Raw genomic sequence first — 21,471 nt, 5'->3', positions numbered from 1 at the left:
CTCCCGGTAGCGAGGAGCTTATACGATTATGGCTTTGGTGAGTTCGATACCTAATTTCGGGGGAACTAACCTCGAGATGGCCATCGAGGCACGCCCACTGAGCTACCAATCTACTACGTTAGGGAAATGTTACTTCCTAACCCCGTAGTCGTCGAATCAGGCATGTGTGCATCGTCCATGGGGAAAAAGGCGTCCCTCCCCAACCCACCCAGCCACTACTCTCCGTGGTGTTGCGACTCTCTTTTCCCTCTCCAGTCCACGACAGCGAGATTGACCGGAGTGACAGGGTGACAAGCTAACAACAGCATCGACAAAGACCCCCAAAAACAGCCATGATGCACCACTGCAGCAGCCCCACAATCGCATTCCTCACCTTCCTCCTTCCCCTCCTCCCTCAGACAGCACAATCCCTCCAATGGCGCGGGCCCCACGCAACTCCCACCCAATTCCTACCCGACGCAGATGGATGGACGCCCAAACCCACCGCGGCGCCTCCATCTCAGCACGTCGTCGCAGCCGCAATGGGCAACACGAACCTCGAGCTCAAGCTCTTTCGTCGACAGACGGGCGGCTTGTCCAAACTACCCAACACGTGCGGCTACGTGGACGGGAACGGCGCGTACGCCTTCACCTGCTCGGGGTATGGTTATGTGTGCGCGTATAACACAAGGGAAAATGCTTTTGGGTGTACGTTTTCCAGTATCCTTCCTATCTACTCTACCACCGGACCCCGTGTTTGAATTTGGACGAGTGAAAAGAGTATATGGTGCTAACTTTGCCTTGCCGTTTTTGCTTATTCTAGGCTGCTCCGGGACCTCTGTCGCAAGCGATGGAAGAATCTATTTCACCGACTCATGCTACATTGACACCATGACGACGGGCTGCTACGCCTCGACCGAAGCGGATCTCTGCACCGGTCTCTGCAGCTCCACTGCTGCGGTGTGGTATGTTATCATAATCCCTCAATCTCCACCTGCCCCTCCCAAACAGCACCCTAGCTAATGAAGCCCCACCCCCAAAAAACAGCTTACAATCCACCGCCCCGATCTGCCGCACCGTTCTTCAATTCGGCACCGATGCTTTTGACCCAGCAACCTACACCCAATACGACTGCATCCCCCTCGGCGTCAGCACGCGGATCTCGCTTCAGAACCTCTTCAGCGTCTCCATCTCCGTAGAACCCGACCCCCTATTCGACCCAAGCTACACCTGGGACGGCACGACATTTATTCCCACCAGCGCTACTACTACCAGGTCGACCAGCGTGCCGGTGACCGGGAGCGGAAGTTCGACGGTGACGCCGGTGCCGACGACGCCGGGACCGGTGCGGCCGCCGAGGAATAATACGGGCGCAATTGCTGGGGGGGTAGTGGGCGGCTTGGCGCTGTTGGGGCTGGTGGCGGGTGGGGCGATTTGGGGATTGATGAGAAGGAAACAGAAGGCTAGGCGCCAGGCGAGCGCGGTGAATGAAGTCAGTCATGTTACTTATGTGCATGACGCGAAATGAAGGCTAGTAAATTGTTATAGGAGAGACAGAGAAGCTGGAGGGTAGAAAGAAGACGGATACGGTGGCATTTTGGAATATCGAGCCTGGAGTGGGACGTGGGCGTAAGCGAGGAGTTTGAGAGCTACTACTACTACTACTACTACTACTACTACTACTACTACTACTACTACTACTACTACTACTACTACTACTACTACTACTACTACTACTACTACTACTACTACTACTACTACTACTACTACTACTACTACTACTACTACTACTACTACTACTACTACTACTACTACTACTACTACTACTACTACTACTACTACTACTACTACTACTACTACTACTACTACTACTACTACTACTACTACTACTACTACTACTACTACTACTACTACTACTACTACTACTACTACTACTACTACTACTACTACTACTACTACGACTATGCGTCTCTGGAACTCTGTCCTTGGAGTTTCCGTTGTAAGGGCCGTTTTCTTGTTCCTGGATAACGATGGGTATACTACGGGGGGAGCCTGAAGTAATGTTAGTCAGGTGCTAGTAGCGGCTGGTTCTCGTTACCGGATTCCAGTACTATGATTCGTCAGTGTGAAGCTTGTTTTATACTTAGCCATTCTGACGAGCTAATTTATTACATCTAACTTCATTTAGATGTAACTGTTTTGTGCAAAGGACGTTTATCAGTCAAGATACTAGCGCTGAGCTAGCATTACTTCAGGCCTATCCGTAGTAATATGCTAAGAAGCAACAAGATAGTCTTCACACGATTACCATGTACAGAGTTGTGCCCCTACTTAGCAGGAAGAAGCCCACTTTAAAAATGGTAAGAGAGCCGGCAAAGTGCGCTTAGAGTTAGCCTAACCGTAACATTGCTTAGAGTAGACCAGGATATGTAGCTAAGGCATCCGTAATCTAATGAGATTTCACCATTTACAACGTTATTTGCTAAAAATATGATCCTACTATAGTCAAAATATTGTTATGACCGCCAAGCAGGGCACACGGTATGAGGGCCAGGAGGACTCTGGTAGATCATTCTCTTGTTTGGCAGTTTGGCAGCTACCAAGGGGTTCTACGTTCTTCTATGGCACAAAGGCCTCTTAGTATTTAGATCTCTCTTCTCTCTAGATAGATTCTAGTTCTCTGCGCTCAATAAGTCATTCTACTGACACCCTGCTGTTCTATTGCCCTTGCACTCCCCTGAGATCCTAACAATATGCCTCCCTGATCATACTAATATGGTCCTTATTTGACAGAATAGTTGCCATTCCTACTAACGGCACTTAGCCCACATTTTTATAAGCCCTTCTCCTGGTAAGTAATGAAGTAGTTGAAATACGCCAAGAGATAGCTTGCCAAGATAAAGAAATGAATTTGTCTTGACATTTCGTAGTATTCTGGCTAGGAGGGCTACCCAAATGTTATGCGCACCAAGCATGCTAAGTGCACGTTAAGAGGGCCAGGAGGACTCTAGTGGATTCTGCGTCATTCTACGCATCTTCTTCGTTGTTTTGCGCATCAAAGGACTCAAGAGGATATCCTACTGCTTATATCCTTTTTCTTGTACATAGATTCTAGTTCTTCGCGCTCAATAAGTCATTCCATTGACCCTCTACTGTTCTATTGCCCTTACACTCCCCCGGGATTCTAACACCAAAGCCCTGATGTTTAGGGCGTCCGCAGGCCCAAAGCTGATGAAGGAGGAGTCAAATGAACATACTTAGTAGTAACTGGCAAGAGTGCACCTCTTGGCACGTGTATCCTTAGCGTACTTCAAATACTTTTGGGCAACACTCTGTACTGAATTGTTCATGCCAGGATTCGTAGCCCTCTCCCAAAGAGCGGGACAAAAGCCCCAACTCACTCCGTACATGCTGTCCTCCGCACTGCGGGGGAGGTTTCTATCGAGCTGGCCATGCCGTGTGCCACAGGGAGACGGGGTGCAAATTTATCTGGGATTCGGTGCAACAAAATATGGTGCAGGGTCAGGGACATGAAGCAACGATGTACTGATAGACTGCAAGAAGATGGGACGGATGACGCAAAGCTGGATAGGAAGACCGGGACAGAATACAGAAATTGGAGGGACAGAGGAAGGGAGAGGAGCAAGGAAAAGGAAAAGGTCAGGCTGAGATGTGCTCTGATGGGAGAAGATGATTGGTACAGGAAGGGAAGAGGTGGACTGCCACGAGCCATGTGAGCAGTGGTAGCAACATGCCCCAAAAGCATCGAAAATCGGCTTTCTAAGGCCTACCCCTTGGAAGTTGGATTTTGCCATACAAATCGCCAAAACCTGGCCGATTTGCTGAAGGGTCCGTATCACAGGCAGAGTTGAAATTCCTGTGTACGCCTGAGCCCTCCTATACCTTCCTTTCTGCAGACCTTGATGTCGCTGGCCAGAGTATGGCCCGAAGCCCGACGCAAGATGGATTATTGGTTCACTAACTGTCGAATCTCTTGTTTTGGCATCTTGCGCCATTGATGGCAGGATATCTATCAACCAGAAGTTTCTTAAAACATTTCGTTCCGACGAAATGCTCCGTGGTCGACACTAAAGATTGGATACTGCGTTCGGACCCGGTGCTGCAGACCGGTAGTGGACGACATGATGTTCCAGCGAACCCTGGTATTATCTGTTTAGCTAGATAGACCAAGTCATGGACTGAGACAGCGGGCAGCCACTTCAAAGTCCGCCTGCATTCGACTCAAAAAATCAGCAGATCGCAGTTGCCGAGTCTCGGACAGGCGGTTCATCACCTAGCCTTGTAGCCGCAGATGAGATTGAGCATTAGGTTGGGCTCGCGCGTCGCTCCTTCTTCCTGCGACTTGCGGGGTGTACGTCTGAACCTTCGCCGCTTCCTTTATAATTGACCTCTCACTTTTTCATGATCCTAGAATCAGAAACGTACGCCATCAATAACACTGGATTGCCGTCGCCAGCTCAATATATTTAAGGCGCGCCCAACTCGATTGCATTGACGAGAGCAACCTCCATGAAGTCGGAATGACGAGCTCTGGTGAAAAATGACCACGCCATTCGGTCCCTATACGATACGAACTCGAGATGGCCGCTGCCAGAGGCCTGCTCGATGAGATTCATGAAGGCATCCAGGAGCAGGATGCGTATGACCAGCTCAAAATGGAGAACTTGGTAATGCACTATGAGGGGCATCATATACATATGCTCAGCATCCATCTTCATCTGGCCGCGGCAGAAATCTCAACATTAAAGAAACGTAAGTGCAAAATTCAGAGGAGATGCATCATGCAAGGCGAGCTCCTGGGCCAGACATATAGTGACGCCACAGAGACACTCTTACTATGAGGGCCAAAACAAGGTGACAACACAGGAAAACCTCATATAAGTGAGCCTGAAAGAAGACCAAGGACATCAGACACATCAGAGTCATCGATCCAGCAGCCTAGGCGTTGTTTGATTCAAGCAGATCTTCCCTTGCCAATTACTTATTGAAAGAAAAAGTCAGCTTGTCGTGGCTGAAATGCCTCCCTCTGTATCAATCCTCATCCGCAACCGAATCATTTTGTAGCACGTTAGAGCATCTGCGTTCATGAAGGATCAATCTAACACGTTTAGTCCTTTCGTCGACACGTATAAGGATTGATGGGTTGTCATAACCAAGAGAGACATGTACCTCTTTTTCTTCACTTATAGGATTCAACACAATCACCAAATTCTTTTTTATCATCAACAAATCATCTAATCCCACAATGCTTACGGAGTAATACATAATCAAATCCTAATTCTATACCAAACTCAAACCAAGACGAGGAAGATGGAAGACAAGACGATACCTTCTACTTTGCAAGCCACTGATACCACAACGAAACACCATCGACATCGCAAGTAGCATCGCTTACTATCACTGCCGATCCGTGTACTGAGTGAGTGGGAACTGCACATGAAAATGTCGAACCATCCCACCATTCCTCTCCCAGGGCCACCCTATCAAGGCCCCGCCATCAAACCATATTGACGGCTGGACGTCAGGGCCTCGACCTCCAGAATCAAACGCCGCACCAGGCATATCCGGACCGGAAAAAGGGGGGCATGTTGTAAACATGTAACTCTGGCATTGATGCTGGCGTGGGAAAGGGAGCTTCACCGTTCTTTTGAGGCGTTAGCATAGAAGTAGAAGTGTCGGGGTCTGAAGATGTTGTAGAGACGAGACGAGACGAGACGAGACAAGATCGAGTGGATGGCATGGAACCCATTGAGGAAAGACATACGCACAGGAAGGTAGAGTAAGGGATTCATATATGCGGTCCTAACTCAGTAGTAAGAGGAAGTATAGTACTAGGCGAAGAAAAGAGACTAACTACTTTTGGGCGCACCGAGACAGAGGAGGCTAATCAAGCATCCGAATTCGACTTGGCACAACAACAGAATGTACGTAGTAAATTGCTTCACCAAAGGCCAGATGCGATCGTATTTTCAACAGGTTTGGAAGAATTAACTATGCTGCCAAAAGAGTCCTCACATCATTTCACATCGATACCAACACACACACACACACGCTCGTAAGCAACATCCGTTTAGAGTGTAACCCATCCAGTCAGTGTCCCCTATTATTTTCCTTCCCCCCCCCCCCCCAAACGCCAGTGTCTCCCTTGCAGACCAATGCGGGCTGAAACCAGTACGTGCCAGCGTTGGCCAAAGAAATAAAAAAATACAAAGATTGTGGGAATAGAGCGTAAGCCAACCTCGGGGCTGGAGATTGTTTTCAGTCTTTCCAGTCCCATACTTGGCGCAGGAATGTCGACATGGAGACCTTCTTGCTCTTCATTTCGACCATCCACGGATGTTCCAGCATCCGCCATGGTGTTGCTCGACGGGGAGGCTCCTTTTCCAGACTGTGGACTGTTAGCACATTAACCGAAACTGCATCAGCAGAACAACATAGGCATACCAGCACTCGATGAAATATTTGAAGCTCTCGCTCCATTTGATGCCATGATCGGGTTCATCCTTCAACTTTGGGATCGGTTGGCGAACGATGTAGGTGAGCAGATCGATCAGACCGGCTCTTGGCTGCCGCTCGGTACCATCGGCAGGGAACGGGAATCGGTGCTGTGCAACTTCGAGCAGAGTGACACCTAGCGACCAGACGTCGGAAGTGATGGTGTACGACTGGCCCTGTATCCTCTCTGGTGCCATGTAGTACGATGTTCCGATAAAGGTGTTGGCGTCGCCTTTCGTGCCAAACTCACCGCTGACCCCGAAGTCGCAGAGTTTGACTTGACCATCTCGGCATAGGAGAATATTCGAAGGCTTGATGTCTGGCAAACCCCGTTAGATCGGTCTCGTGTTTAACCCTGATGTAGCCTCACCTCTATGGATAATTTTGCGGCTATTCAGGTATGTCAGACCGTGTAGAACACCCTCCGCAACCTTGCCCAAGACCTTTTCGCCGGTCCTGCCTCCCAACTTCTTGACCTCTTTGTAAACACTATCGAGACTGCCGCCTTCGCAGAATTCCATAGCTATCGAAATCGTGCTGGATGACTTATCCATGAATGCACCATAGTACTGGCATATATGGGCCGAGGCGCAGTTTTTGTTGAAATTCAGCTCTCGAAGTATCTGTTTCTTCACATCTGGGTTTGGGTCGGTTGTAATTATCTTTTTGGTCAGTATTGCTTGAAAAATAACCCCTAGGGTGGTAAAGGACATACCTTCAATGCGAATACCGTTTTCCCACCCTTGAGAATGCATCTAGTGACCGCACCACCCGCACCTTCTCCAAGACTGCCAAGCTCCATGATTTTGTCCTGCTCGCTTGCGGCACGCCAACCTTCATCGTCCAGATCATCCACGTCCAATGGCCGTCCCTTTTCGATGCTCAGTTGCTCCAGGTCGACCAGCAACCCGTTCATGCTCCCCTCCCGCTCCATTGATGTGCCTCCTCCAGCCTCTGAGTAGACTGAGCTGATAGCTGAAGATGGATCTGGTGTACCCATCTGGCCCTGTCTCAAGCCCATTGCAAAGGATAGCGCTGAATACGTCGAAGACGATGCGGATTCAGGTCTACTTGCTCGGCCATCGCCCACTGTGAAACTGCCCGATCTTGAATGATTGCTTGCATCGCTCGATCCTGTTACTGCAGAAATGTTCAACGGTTGTACTTGTGGTCTTAGATTGGACCCAATTTCTTGCGGAGCACCATAGCTTCCCATGGGAGTTGCCAGTGACAATTTGGGAGCGGTAGGACGTGAGGACGGTCGTGGTTCTTGCGGAACACCTGAACCCCCATGGGTAGCTAATGACAGTTTCGGAGCTGTAGGGCGTGACGAAGGTCGGATCTGAGGCAATTCAGGCACTGGTGGTTGTCCTTCACCCGCAACAGGCTTGCCGCTCGGTGAGGGCGGTATTCCGAGCGTCAAGCGAGGCGTCCTCGAACCACTCTGACTCCTCGCACCAGGAATTGGAGGACGGAGAAGAGTCGCGGGCGAGGACATGTTGAGAGGGAAGGCTGTCCGACAATGTTGGCGAGTTGGGCTGTGGCCCCAAGAGCACGGCTATCGGAGCCCACTCTGTGCGCTGGTGCCTGGTGCAGTAATCTTATGCCAGAGTGTCGAGCAATGCAGCTGCAGGATTTATCAGACCGGAGAGACAAGAAGCTGAGCGCTCAAGAGACTCGATTGAAAGTGGCCGACGAAGTCAGAGACTTTGGGTGCCAGGTCAGGCTGGGGGCTGAATGTTGTTCTGGTTATAACGGTGGTCTTTCAGTGATGAAATCGCGGGTGGGAGACCCCTGCAAACTCAAATCCTTGACCAGTTTTCAGGCACCGTGATCGTCGATTGTACTCCGTACTTTGACTTCTTCACGACCCGGAACTAGTAATACTAGCACAAGAAGCTTAGTAGGAGAGGAGATCTATGTCGCGAAGAATTCAGGGCTGTTGTTAGAAGTGTGGCGTGGTGGTTGAGAAAGGAATTATCATTCATCTCAGCTCGCAGCTCTCCATCAAATACTAGTAACTAGTAGCAGCGGACAAGGTGGTCTGGGCGCCTGTGGTGGTGGTTATAGGCGCCCGCAGTCGTCTGAAACGCAAGCTACACAACTCCAACGACTTTTACATTGATGTCAGCCAGGGATGAAACAATAATTTGGACATGATCATTGAACTGGTGATTATTGCAATCACGCTACAATCCCCCTTCTGGATCCATTACCCGTCGTTCCCATCCACAGCACGTACTCGTTTAGGGCAACGACGGAGATCACGCGGAGCCAACACATGCGGACACATGCGGAAACAAAAAGATGGTGTGCTGACCTGTCATCTGGATTACGGGGAAAGCTTGAGGAGAACTAGGAGCTCAGCTACTCGAGTGCTTACCAGCATACCGGATATGTATGGATGTGGACGGTTTAGGCATCTACCCAACAGAGTTACGGGGCCAATTGTGCATGAAGAAGGCGTAGGGCCGGTTTCTGGGAACAACTCAGGTGCAGCAAATTTGCCACGAATCACGTTGTGGGTGGATGTTGCAACGGGTGAGGTAACGGAGGGGGTTCATTGAGCTAGATAGAGTAAAGAAGTCATCACTTTGTTGGGTTGTCATCTTTGATTTGACCTGCTTGAACATGATTTGCTGCCTCTGCCTTTGGTAAATGGCTAAACTGGTCAAACACATGCATGCGCTTCTGCGTCATGTTCGAGCTGACTGTCCGATAGCACCACCGAAGTGCTTCGTGGATGTTGTTCACTTCGATCAACACAAAAACGTGGGATCGAGCTTTGGAATGCGCTGGGATGGCCGGAGGGTCGGTTTGCAGAGAAGGGAATGGAAAACATGTCGATTTCATAAAAGTTGAGTTGCCCGTCAGGCTCGGAATGAAGGTTAGGTAGTGCAGAGTAGTCTCTGACTTCGAGGAGAGTGTTCGTCAGTCGTCAGCTCGTTTGCCGGAATTAGCAGGTGTGGTATCACATCGTCATCGTGGAAAAATCGCGTCGAGCGAAGCACTTCGTCTATTTTCGACGCCGAAAGAACATCAAGGATTCGACAAGTCAGATCAAGACGACATTCTGCGTGGTAGTCATGGAGTGATGTAAGAAGGCTTCCGCCATGCAAGCATTGCCAGGACCCTTACTCCTGCGGTTGCTGGCTTCGGCGCATCTTCTCGGCTTCGAGGTTCTCGTACAACAAATATAGAGCCTTCTCGTTTGCAGATGCGCTTCCCATGATCGTGAACATTCGTTCGCCTGTCTCATCATGTGGTGCCTTTGCAATCGAGATGCGGGCACCAGAGCTTTTCCGGATCTCACTGATTTTAGTCCCACCTCGTCCAATAATGCAACCAACCATGTCCGATGGTATGCTGATGTTCTGAGTCTGGACCTCCTCACCATCTTCCGTCACCATGGGGATGCCGCTGCCTCGCGCAGCTGCATCACTGGCGTTACGATTGAAGCCCCTTGCCTCGCTAAAGTCAGCTCCGTTTCCCGTGCGATTGTATGATCGTCCTCCACTTCCGCTGTACCCGCCGCCGCCTGCATTCTGTGAAGGCACACCACCAACTGCATTGTTCATAGGGCCAGTGCCAGCCTGAGCTCTAACAGCAGGGTTGTATAAGACTGTACCAGTACCACGTTGCCAATCATCAATGAGGCATTTGCCGATCTCCCAAATGGCCTTCTCGATGCCTTCAGGAGTTCCCTGGACTTCAACAATCCTCTCGGTAGACTGAGGTAGCATTTCCTTCTGCGCAACCATTCGAACGCCTGACACATCTTGAATATGCTTGATCTTCAGACCTTGCCGACCAATGATCGTCCCCATCTGGTTGTGAGAGATCAACAGACGGATAGCTGTGCCAGGTAATGATTAGCATAGACCTAACAGAGCGAGACAAGCCTGAGAGGTAACACTTGTAGCACCAGGGATTGAAAGGCTTACGATGAGTGCCGTTATTTGAGATGATCCCTCCCATTCCCATCTGTGGTGCCCCTTCAAGCAAACCTTTTGCGACAATGGAGTAAGCCTTAGCCGTTCCTTGCAAAGCTCCGGTGACGCTTAGGACACGATCGTGAACCCCTGTAACAACTTTGCTGACGCCAGCTTTGACCCCAGTTTCGTCACGAAGATCTGCAACATTCTTCCCCTGCTTGCCGATGATTACACCGGCTTCTTTGGAAGAAACAATGGCACGAAGAGTGAGCTGGGACTCAGCATACTCCTCTTCAGTCTTCTGAGGTGCATCTTCATGGTCCCCTACATTCATTCGGTTCATTGACTCTGCAAGACCAGAATCCTCGCCATGATCAGGTGCGTGTTGAGTATCAGCGGCGGCCATGGTAAGAGGTACTCTGCAAAAACGCGGCGGAATTGGCGGCTCGGGAAGGAAAATTGATTGACCAGTAAAAATTGAGTGGGGAGTATAACGACGATGGACACTCAATTAAGAGAGCGAAGAATGCTACAAAACATTAGCACTGTGGTTGTCTTGTGCCACCTTGAACAGTACTCGCCTAATTAACGCAGGAAACGTGGTCAGAGCTTGTGGTAAGGGTGGTAAGGGTGGTGGAGCAGGTGAGGGGAAGTTGTGGGAGAACGATGTCGAGAAGAGGTGAGAAGGGGTGAGAGAGTAGAATGGAGGTAGGGGACAGGGACGAGAGCGAAGGTGAAGGTGAGGGTGAGGAAGAGAGTCACTGTTGTCTGAATATGCAAAGGTACATGATTTCGATAGAAAATTTTGGTAGAAAATCAGGATGGGAAGCTTGAAAACGTAGTGGGGCTGATTTCACGCCTCCCAGCCATCACACCGCGTTCATCTCTGACCCCAAATTACATACACCATCTGACACGTCTCCAAAACCTGTCGTCACTGCCAATGCTCCACAAACAGAAATCAAAGCAACAAGTGGCATATCATGCATGACCTATTCACGAACGATCCATGGCCTGAGGCTGGCTCTTCCGCTGACAGACCTGGGCCGGCCTCGACTGTTGAGTGGCCAAATCACTATCCTGCTTTAAGGCTACGCCATGATTGAATGAAAAGGTAATACATCACTCGACTTTCAAAGACGGTGATCAGATGTTAGCAGGCGAGATCGTCCATTGATTTCCTATTTGTCTGCTTCGAAAACAACCTTCTGTGCTTTCATGTTATTGAATATTTCATATCCGTCAACTGCCTGGGTCAGAGGCATGATTTTGTCTGCCATAAAACTAGAAACCAAGTCAGTTTCATGCAGTCTACCAAGACGCTATAGACTTACTCCAGCAGGTGTTGCTTCTGTTGCAACTTCTCCAAAGCTTGCGGGAAAATGCCTGTGTTCCACTCGTTAGCAAACCGCACAGAAGGTCTTCTTCTTGGGCTTGAACGCACTTCGGACTGGACACCTTCCCATCTGAACTCTCAAGTTCTTTCCGTATGCCTGATTACCCGTCCATGGTATTTCCCCATTGTGTACACCAACACTTGAGATGTTGCCCCAAGGTCTAAGCAATTCGAAAGCTGTCTGCAGAGCCGCACTCAAACCTACCACCTCGATCACAGTATCTGCGCCCCGTCCATTTGTTAGCTCCTTGACTCTCCTATCCAAGCCTTCTCTATCGGTCTGGAAATTCCATGGCTCAGCTCCTAGGCTCTTTGCCAGATCCAGCCTACTCTGTACGCTGTCCACAGCGAGCAGGTGCTTGGGCTTATAATCCAGAGCGTTGATCAAAGCGCAAAGGCCCACTGGTCCGCATCCGATCACAACAACAGTACTTTTACCGACCTTCTCGGCTTCGATCCCTTTAAAGGCATTAGCAGCAGCAAAATAACCAGTTGGCCAGATATCGGCCATCAAACACAGCATAACGTCGTCAATCCCTTCTGGTGCTTTGACCACTGTACTATCAGCCAATGGAATCCTAACATACTCCGCCTGTCCTCCACTCAGAATCGTGGAGCCGTATACTTGAGACTTTTCGCATCGTGATGAGAACCCAGCCTCACAATAAAAGCATTTGCCGCAGGAAACGGTGAATGGCGAAACGATCATATCCCCATTCTTTACAGTGCTGACTGAAGAGCCTGTTTCGCATACTGTCCCGGTGAACTCGTGGCCCATGATGATGTCTGTGGGCGATGGTTGATGGCCGCGGAAGACGTGGAGCTCACTGAGTAAAGTGTCAGCTGTGGTGCTGATGGGACCCTTCGAAGGGTAATAACATTGATTTACCTTCCGCATAAGGCAGTATATTTAACTTTCACGATGACGTCCGTTGGCTCCTGAATCTGTGGTATTGGCCTCTCTTCCAGCTCGACTTTATAAGGTCCCTTGAACACAACAGCTCGCATCGTGGTTTTTCCCATACTTTTATAGATGTGAAGCCTCAATCCCAAAGCTTTCAAATTTCGGTCGCACCGGTGCGGAGTACTTGTACCGGAGGAGAAATTATCTTCGCTATTTTCTTAAAGAGTCCTGTTCTCATATGACTAGATAGTTACAACCAGAGATCGGTATTATTACCCAAGCATTCAGTGTAATTTTCTGCCCTTGCCCACGCCATGCATCTTTTATGACGATCAGGTCCAATTGCCCCTCCAAGCTGGCCATGCCGAGGTGACTGCCCCGCCCCCGCAATGTGGAGTTGCACAGGTAACCCTGTAGTTACGGACGGCTCCTCCGTTTCTTACTGCTTGAAAGCCAAAAGGCTCAGAGTCAATATGGGAGGAATAGCAGGCGTGGCACATCTTTAATGGCAGGCCTCGTGTCATACTACTACCTGCGTATTTTATAGCATCGAATGTACAGTTGAAGGTAGAAATTCTATCGCATGTTACCAATCAAACTTTGGATCAGCTCCAATTCATCTCACGTTACTCTCACCAGTTGACACCTAGAACACCAACCGAAAACCCCAATAATCCTATGCAATATCTAGCAAAATTGGCTTTCGTAGTCCCATCCCGCGCTTCAATAAGCTGGTGGAGCTCACAGGGGTCTACAAGGAGATCTCTGAATGCATCCCCTCCTCATCTCAGTACACGACCTGCAGCAACTCCGCCTCCAGTATAAATTTCCCTTCTTTGTACTTTTCGTTCGCCTCATAGGCTTTATCATATTTCCACCCAACCGTCTCATTGCACTGTCGGCATATAATGTCCCTTACGACATGTCTCCCCGTGGTCATGTTCCGTTCCATGGCTTCGGCGGCTTTGATGTTGACGACGCTGGAGAAGAGGAAGGCTTTGCCGTGTTGACCGCGGAAGTTCTGTGGTTGAGAGGATTATATTCAGTTGGGTTCCATAGGTAGGGGATCAAGGTTTGGCAATGGAGTATGGAAGGAAGGGGAAGATAGAGGAGGGAATAGATGCGTACTCGGCTTATGATATCATCGTAATTGGCAAGATGTGTCTTGCAGTTCTTGCAGCCGAAGATCTTGGTCGAGTCGAGGTAGACGTTGTATGCTAGGCCCATCTTTGGTCCGCCTCCACCCGGCCTTCTGGCAGGATCTCAGTACTTATCGCTCGTCAGTTTTGGTAAGAATGCCCAAGAGTGCTTCGAAGGGATGCGTGGGGGAGCGGTTATTGAAGAGGCGTTATATAAACTGCGTGTTTGCGTGTCTTGTCGTCCTTTGTTTGTCAGGATCTGTCCAGCTGCTACTGGCGGCACGCGAGGCAGTCGAACCACGCTACCGGGGGATGTATATAAATGGAGCTGATCGGGTCACAGGACTTTCTTGAGTAACACCGAGAGCAGATGGTGTCCGTCAAAGCCACGCCAGGTCACCGGATTTGACTTTATTTTCTGAGATCAGTGGCACGGGCCTAGATGAGCCTGAAATTGATGGGTGAATTTAATTCTCAAGCGCAGTTTCTGAGGCTCTTGTACACGATCAGGGCCACTTCATCAAGGATCACCTGCTAAAACACTTGCAGCGACGGGATAATGTGAAGTCGAAAGAGTGTTTGGAGTGCACTTTAAGGCTTCCACCATGTATAAATACCAAAGTGACTGAAGTGGAGGCCCGAGCCGAGACCTCCGTCCTCCGCCCGTCTCGCAGAATATGCAGAGCCAGCGATTCAAGTGCTTCCAACCACTATATGGCTCTTGAAAAGGCTGGTCACAAGATCCAAGTTAATGCCCAAGCTTGCTCAAACGGTTGATGCCTCATAGCTGTGCACAGTGTTCACCCGGAAAGACTGTGGTGTGGTGCAGACCAGTCGATGTGCTCATATGCAGGGACTGACCAGGTGGGCCATAAACGCATGGACGGCGTGTTGCAAGTTATGGCCCCCAAAGTAGAAAATGGCCACCACGCTGCACCTTGGGTATATCAGCTTTCGTGATCAAATCTTGTACTCGGACCTGGAGTCAGTGGCACCCTGACAGCTCTTCCATTATGTAAAGTACTTCAGACCACTGCTCATGGGGCTGAGCTGCAATTGGGACCCTTTGGTTAAAAACCTTGCTAACATAACCGACATTGAATTAACAATCTGCCAGTTTGTTAATCATGAGCAAGAACGAAGCTGATGCTCGCCTTCGCGAGATCGTCCTTGATCCCATCGGGGCGTCCCTCAAAGCTACCAATGCTACCGACGACAGCAGAGCGTTTCAAGACCCTGTCAAAGAGGATATATACTCTCTCTATGATGCTCGGACACTGGATGTTTGGGAGAACCACAATGGGGCTGCTACGAGGCTCGAGGAGCATCCCTTGTCAAGAACGCTACCAGCGCGACTCTTTGAGCCAGACAGTCCTCGGGCTTCAAGGACCGAGAAGCTTGTATTTCGTCTGCTGGTCACGCGTCCGGCAATGGATGCGAATCAGGAAGCCTGGCATGATGACTTGAGTGAAGGGGGAAAGAAACAGATCAATTACCTGCCGTTTGCACCAGAGGCCGTACAGGAGCTCATCACCAAATACTATCTTCCGGAGCATTGGATGTACCTGCGGATGCAAGCTAGGGAAGTAGGCAATTTTCACAGAGAGACAAGCTGGGATTTCTCAAAGAAAGAGCCAATTGCGATCCGTCTTGGTAGGTATAAACGGGTTCAGCTCAACGCGAATGGAGCGCAGAATCATGCTAATACAATCGCTGCAGGTATGATAATACATTTTCCGTTTGTCCTTAGACCTGCAAGACAGCTCCATTTCTTGCAACAAGAGGCTCAAGATAAGAAGGGACGAGCTGTAGATTACAGGAGACAATACCCAGGAAAATGGAGGAACGAATACTATCCTCATCGCGACGACCCTTTCATCTGGTCTTTTGCCATGTCACATAATCTTCAAGATGGTAAGACTCGAGGGATATTGGATGGCCTGACGGACGCTGGTCTCCGCAACCTCCGAGATCAGCTGTCACCGCCGGACAAGCAAGGATGGTACGAGCATCCCCTAGATCTTCCAACGATTCTTCTGAAGATATACTCTCGTCACACCCAGTGGGAGATCAATCGACTAGCAGATGATGTTGCAAGCTTCGAAGACGCAGCAAAGAAAGAGAAGTACAAAGAGATAGACCAATTTGACGACATCACGACCCAGCTTGCATATTTGGAAAGGTCACTGAATTTCGAACAGAACCTCACACAGTCACTGCTCGATACTCTGCAGTATCTCGAGGACAAGATATTCCCCAAAGCACTCGAGGTTGGATCGACTAGCCATACCACATTCATCCAGAGAACGAACCCACAAGTTCAGGAGAAGCTCACCAATATAGCGAGCATGATTCAGAACAATCTTCATACTTGTACCTACTTCCAGACACGGACCAAGGATGCTCTTGAATATGTACGTCAATTATACTATATGTACATCGAAAAGTGTGCTGACACATGTCACAGATCAACGCATTGATGAATCGAGATGATGCGGAATTCAACCAGCAATCGGTCGAATATCAGAATATGGGCATGAAATCCCAGCTCAAGGATGCACAAGCCAACAAAACCATCAGTATCGTCACCATGACGTTCCTGCCGGCAACTGCGGTAGCGGCCATCTGCAGTATGGGTGTGTTTGATTGGCAACAGCCCGACAAAGTGCATGTCAGCCGCCATTTCTGGATATTCTGGGTGGTCGCCATCACTCTGACCGCTCTGGTACTGGGGATCTTCCTGATCTGGAAACGAAGGCTTCATGTTCGAGCGCGCCAGTTGAACCGCGATAAAGAGGAAGAAAAGGCGAAGGAGGCCGAAGACAGCGACAACGACTCCGTGATACCGGATGAGCCGAAGTATGGAGCTTCCAAACAACAGCAAGACAGCAAGACGAAAAGGCAACATATTCGACCTGTTGCCGAAGAGAAGCAATCCCAGATCTATCAAGACGACGAGCGGGAGGAGCAGGTCAGATCTTCCCGTCGTAGGAGTCGCCATCGATCTCACAGTAGAAGATCTCGTACCACAAGTCGTAATGGGGTGGCTCGGCCTGGTTTCGGTCGAACAGCATCCGGGTTGAGCTTTAGAGGCGAGTCAGAAATTGTATAGAAATCCTTCATGGTGGACGTCAATCTGTGGTTCTATCCACGAATCTAATTCAGCAATTCAGGCTGTCAACCCGCAAGGGTTGCACCCATAATGCTCAGCTCCATCCGCCCAACCATCGAGCCGAGTAGTATTCTCGAGACTGAGTACAGAGTCATGGAGCTTCAAATAGTCTGACCCAGAAGCCCACATAGTCCCTAGGTCTTCTTCTTCCTGCCTCTCTTGGATTTTGGTGTTTTAGGCTCCTCCTTAGGAGGATCCACTACGATGGTGTCGTTCACATCGGGCCTGGCATCAATCGTCTTCTTCGACCTCGACCTCGACCTCAACTTCGACTTCTTACTATCCAATCCAACTCCAGCGAGGAAGCTGATCCGAATACTCGCGCCACAGTAGACAAACCCCAGATTACCCCAGTCGATCGCATTCCACTTTAACACATCATAATAGACCCCGGTACCAAGAGGGAGACATGTGTACAGGTGCCCGAAATCTGCAATCAGCAGGACGAGCAGGAAGTGGCGCCAGACGCGCAGGTCAGCTGTCGACCGAAGAACTAGTGCCTCACTCAGCGCGAAGGCCAAGTACAGATTTCCCAGTTGGCGGAGTGCAATATGGGTGGCAGTAGGCAGCCCGAGAAGGCCCGGTGTGGATCCCTTGTCGGTCAATTGCAGATATGTCTCAGGCATGGACCAAGCATAGAATGCTCCCACCAATGTTGCCGCAGGCTCGATCCAGAGAAAGAATGCCTGGTAGGGAATCGGGATGTCCACCATGGCCGCGGGCAGTTGACAGGGTGACAGCCAGAAATCCGACACGTTGATCAATGCAACACAGTCATACTACGTATGTCTGCTGTCTCATGTGGTCAGATTGGTGAGAATAGAGCGTGGCCTAGCTGTAAGGGAGTTCAGAAACCTGGGCGGATCAGAGTTGCATGTCAGATGGGATCGGTAAATAATGCTCCGCGGGATGTGATGCACCGGCATGACCTCTTGAACTGCTGTGCTTTGTTGTGCTTGAGGCACGGGAGCCGCCAAGGTCCTGGTGGGGTCGGAGGCATGAGATTGAGTTATTTTAGGGGGGAGCTGCTCAGCTGATTGGGCTGCCAACCCACTGTTTCGACTAACGACACCCTGGATCTGCGTCCTGCAGGCCGGTGGTTACAGTACTACGTACCTAGTAACCTAGCAATTGTAAACACTCATCTTGTTCCTATCAAACATGCACATCTGGCTGCCATATTCCGGAGGTCCCCTCTTTTGTATCGTCAATCTGTCTCTCGTTCGTCCTGTCGACTTATCATATTAGAGCCTTCACCATCGTTCATGGCAATTTCTGCTAAGCTTTATGACTGACGACTTTTCCATTCCCTGTCGATCATGCTGCGTCACCTTACATAGAACAACCCTTGCAGCTTGATTTTGGATCTGGAATTCAAAAAAATCTCTTCCACCAATGCAGTCAGCTTCTGGTTAAGAAGACCACAATCGTTTCAAAAAGGCTTCAGACTGACCACATCTCGCACCTGGGCCTTCCAATCATCATGTCCCCTTCCGAGTCTTCAGCGTTCCTCGCGCCCCGCAGGCAGACTTCCCTCATGTGCAAACGACGCCCAATTACCTCGCACGACAATGATGCCTACTGCGATCCAGATGTTCCAGATGCTTTACCACAAATTAAGCTGGAATACAAGAGAACAAAGTGGAAAGAGCGGCCTATCAGCCAATACTTGGACTGCGACCAGATGGAAACCCGGGCCTACTTGGAGACCACAACAAACAATCCATTCATGGCCCATATACAAACAACACCCCCACGTCGGTCGCCTAGTCTCCATCTTTGTTCATTTAAACAGGGTCTCCAGTCGCTTGGTCGCCGAATGTCTGTATCATTGCGTCCGAGGTGTGGCAGAAATAAAGTGAATGCATCGAACGTGTCACACGCCGCTACCATGTCATCAGACCCTTCACCTCTGCACACATTGCAGGGCAAAGAGAAGCCTTCAAAATGGTTTCGGAGTCACTCGGCCGTGAGACGACGCCCGTCCCTTCCAGTGTTCAATCTGTATCCTGAGGTTGACCCTCCCAGCTACAGCTTCACGCCACCTCTTCCTGTTCCCACCCGAGGTCCCCCGTTGTTGCCATTCGATATGCACACGGGTGCTGCTGCAAGAGCTGCAGCTGCAGCACAGAATGAAGCTCTACATTACTACCAAAAACAGTTACCGGGCTTCCATCCAGAAATGCCCCGACTGTCGGATCTCAAGTTGACGCGTGACTCAGAGAGCGGTATTGGCATTGACGTACAGGATCGGCGAGAATCGGTCCATAGTGGTGTTGATGTCATTCGTCTAGACCCTGCGAGGGTGCTGCCCTTGGAAATTATAGAACAGATATTCTGCTACCTTGATCCGCAAACCCTTCTCCGAGCCGAACGGGTGTCTCGGGAATGGAGGTACAAAGCTAAGTCACGCCATGTATGGCGCTATGTATTCCATCGGGAGTACAATACAGCAGGATGGAAACATTACCCAGCTCGGCATTGCCCTCAGTCAGCGAAAGGTGTGGGTAAGGGGGTGTCTGATCAGGATTGGCAAAAAATGTATGTCGTTCGACGCAAAATCGACCAGCGATGGGCGCAAGGGGAAGCTGCTGCGATCTATCTCAATGGCCATAAGGACAGTGTGTATTGTGTGCAGTTCGATGAGCACAAGATCATCACTGGTTCAAGGGATCGCACGATCCGCGTCTGGGACACTCATAGCTTCCAGTGCATCCGAAAGATTGGGCCGCCTAGCCAGGCATCAAGGAGTGCCTCGATCTCTGACACAGCATCTCTTTCACCACCCGGTGCCTTCCATATTCTGAACACTAGCTCTATGGATCCTTCTGGTGGATTTGCACCGCATGACTACCACGATGCATCCATCCTCTGTCTGCAATTTGACGAAGACATCATGGTGACCGGCTCGTCCGACCACACAGCCATTATCTGGTCCATCAGAGAGAACTACAAGCCTTTGTGTAGACTTCGAGGTCACAAGGCAGGCGTTCTGGATGTCTGCATTGATGAACAGCATATTGTGACTTGCTCGAAGGATACCACTATCTGCGTTTGGGACAGGCACTCTGGTGAATTGATCAAGAAACTCACAGGTCATCGTGGCCCGGTGAACGCGGTGCAGATGCGCGGTAACCTGTTAGCCAGTGCTTCAGGAGATGGTATGGCGAAACTATGGAACTTGACGGATGGGTTGTGTGTCAAAGAGTTCTCATCCAAAGATCGAGGTCTTGCTTGTGTCGAATTCTCCGAGGACGGACGTTCCATACTCGCAGGAGGAAACGATCAGGTCATCTACGAATACGACACCAGTACTGGCGATCTGGTGCGGGAACTTATTGGTCACAAGGGTCTTGTTCGATCCCTTCATCTTGACTCCAGCAACAATCGCGTTGTAAGTGGCAGCTATGACATGTCTGTCAAAGTGTGGGATAGCCGGAGGGGCAGAGACACGGGTGACGGAGGGCTCAAGATCAACTTCCAAGGATGGACGACAAGCTGGATGTTGGCGGCCAAGAGTGACTACCGGAAGATCGTTTGCACGAGTCAGGATGGAAGGGTTGTAATTATGGATTTTGGGCATGGGTTGGATGGTGTTGAGATGCTGGAGGCATAATGATTGCCCGGCGCAGGTATGGCTTATGTGCTTCCTATACATTGTGGATCAGATTCAAGCGATATTAGAGCAAGGCGTCCAGAGCATGGTGTATCATCTAGAGTTACAGGCAATGTCTTCCTCGATAGTGTTGGTCAATAGCGCGCGCGCTTGTGGTGGTGGGCTTTACAGACAAATTAGAACAATGGGGTGGATAGAAAGTCGAGATCTGAAACTGAGAACGTTTTCGAAGCAGTTGAGCTCCCACTTGGTGATGCCAATAGATGATGTACACGTGCATGCGTACAATATATCTCAGGAGCCTATGCAAAAAATTGCTCCCGTCAAACTCTATCAAGTAGGGTCCGATGCATCGAGCTTGCTGTTACATCGAACTTGACCCTCACGTTCGATCTCGACTTCAGACCAGAAGAACCTTTGACGCAACACGGCATACATAGGTCACCCGTCGGCAAGCTTCTTTCATCCGAATGTCTCTGGACGAATATCGACTCCCAAAGACGCCACTCTAAACCTTTTCCTGTGAATTGTGGGCGAAGACTGCGAACCCACCGTCTTTGTGCAAAAGCAGGCTTCACATCGGAGGGGCGTCCCTGGATCCGCCCCTTCTAAAAGAACCATGACAATATGTGAAGAAGGGAAAGATCTCCAGAGGAGATTGGACAAGGAAGGGTACGAGTGCAGCTTTCAGACATGTGCTCGTGGATTCTTGAAAGAAGACCCAGCTGCATTACTAGAAAGGGGAAGTTCTGTCTTGGGAACTATACGTGATGAGATTAATGGCCGCCTGCGAACCGCCAACCGCCAACTGCTA

At 49.9% G+C, this 21,471-nt stretch overlaps 8 protein-coding genes across 8 annotated transcripts; 3 read left to right on the top strand and 5 right to left on the bottom strand.

Annotated features, from left to right (window-relative positions):
- Positions 1–332: 332 nt before the first annotated feature.
- EPUS_04997 (uncharacterized protein) lies at positions 333–1,507 on the top strand (the record flags this gene model as incomplete). Its single annotated transcript, XM_007804115.1, has 3 exons — positions 333–687; positions 803–944; positions 1,027–1,507. The coding sequence occupies 3 exons, from the start codon at positions 333–335 to the stop codon at positions 1,505–1,507; spliced, it is 978 nt and encodes a 325-aa protein (XP_007802306.1).
- Positions 1,508–6,258: 4,751 nt separating this feature from the next.
- EPUS_04996 (uncharacterized protein) lies at positions 6,259–7,993 on the bottom strand (the record flags this gene model as incomplete). The annotated part of the gene is made up of 4 exons (XM_007804114.1): positions 6,259–6,388; positions 6,445–6,814; positions 6,866–7,157; positions 7,211–7,993. 4 exons carry the CDS (start codon positions 7,991–7,993, stop codon positions 6,259–6,261), a joined length of 1,575 nt encoding a protein of 524 aa, XP_007802305.1.
- Positions 7,994–9,629: 1,636 nt separating this feature from the next.
- EPUS_04995 (uncharacterized protein) lies at positions 9,630–10,836 on the bottom strand (the record flags this gene model as incomplete). Its single annotated transcript, XM_007804113.1, has 2 exons — positions 9,630–10,351; positions 10,440–10,836. 2 exons carry the CDS (start codon positions 10,834–10,836, stop codon positions 9,630–9,632), a joined length of 1,119 nt encoding a protein of 372 aa, XP_007802304.1.
- A 775-nt stretch (positions 10,837–11,611) lies between these two features.
- EPUS_04994 (uncharacterized protein) lies at positions 11,612–12,834 on the bottom strand (the record flags this gene model as incomplete). The annotated part of the gene is made up of 4 exons (XM_007804112.1): positions 11,612–11,714; positions 11,765–11,816; positions 11,875–12,653; positions 12,716–12,834. 4 exons carry the CDS (start codon positions 12,832–12,834, stop codon positions 11,612–11,614), a joined length of 1,053 nt encoding a protein of 350 aa, XP_007802303.1.
- Positions 12,835–13,517: 683 nt separating this feature from the next.
- EPUS_04993 (protein yippee-like 3) lies at positions 13,518–13,957 on the bottom strand (the record flags this gene model as incomplete). Its single annotated transcript, XM_007804111.1, has 2 exons — positions 13,518–13,751; positions 13,859–13,957. 2 exons carry the CDS (start codon positions 13,955–13,957, stop codon positions 13,518–13,520), a joined length of 333 nt encoding a protein of 110 aa, XP_007802302.1.
- A 1,039-nt stretch (positions 13,958–14,996) lies between these two features.
- On the top strand, positions 14,997–16,981 carry EPUS_04992 (uncharacterized protein; the record flags this gene model as incomplete). Its single annotated transcript, XM_007804110.1, has 2 exons — positions 14,997–16,283; positions 16,337–16,981. The coding sequence occupies 2 exons, from the start codon at positions 14,997–14,999 to the stop codon at positions 16,979–16,981; spliced, it is 1,932 nt and encodes a 643-aa protein (XP_007802301.1).
- Positions 16,982–17,175: 194 nt separating this feature from the next.
- On the bottom strand, positions 17,176–17,754 carry EPUS_04991 (uncharacterized protein; the record flags this gene model as incomplete). The annotated part of the gene is made up of 1 exon (XM_007804109.1): positions 17,176–17,754. One exon carries the CDS (start codon positions 17,752–17,754, stop codon positions 17,176–17,178), a length of 579 nt encoding a protein of 192 aa, XP_007802300.1.
- Positions 17,755–18,524: 770 nt separating this feature from the next.
- On the top strand, positions 18,525–20,657 carry EPUS_04990 (uncharacterized protein; the record flags this gene model as incomplete). Its single annotated transcript, XM_007804108.1, has 1 exon — positions 18,525–20,657. The coding sequence occupies one exon, from the start codon at positions 18,525–18,527 to the stop codon at positions 20,655–20,657; it is 2,133 nt and encodes a 710-aa protein (XP_007802299.1).
- Positions 20,658–21,471: the final 814 nt, after the last annotated feature.

The sequence above is a fragment of the Endocarpon pusillum genome (assembly GCF_000464535.1).
Source record: "Endocarpon pusillum Z07020 unplaced genomic scaffold scaffold2776, whole genome shotgun sequence".
Classification (NCBI taxonomy): domain Eukaryota; kingdom Fungi; phylum Ascomycota; class Eurotiomycetes; order Verrucariales; family Verrucariaceae; genus Endocarpon; species Endocarpon pusillum.
This window is presented reverse-complemented; position numbering and strand designations above follow the sequence as displayed.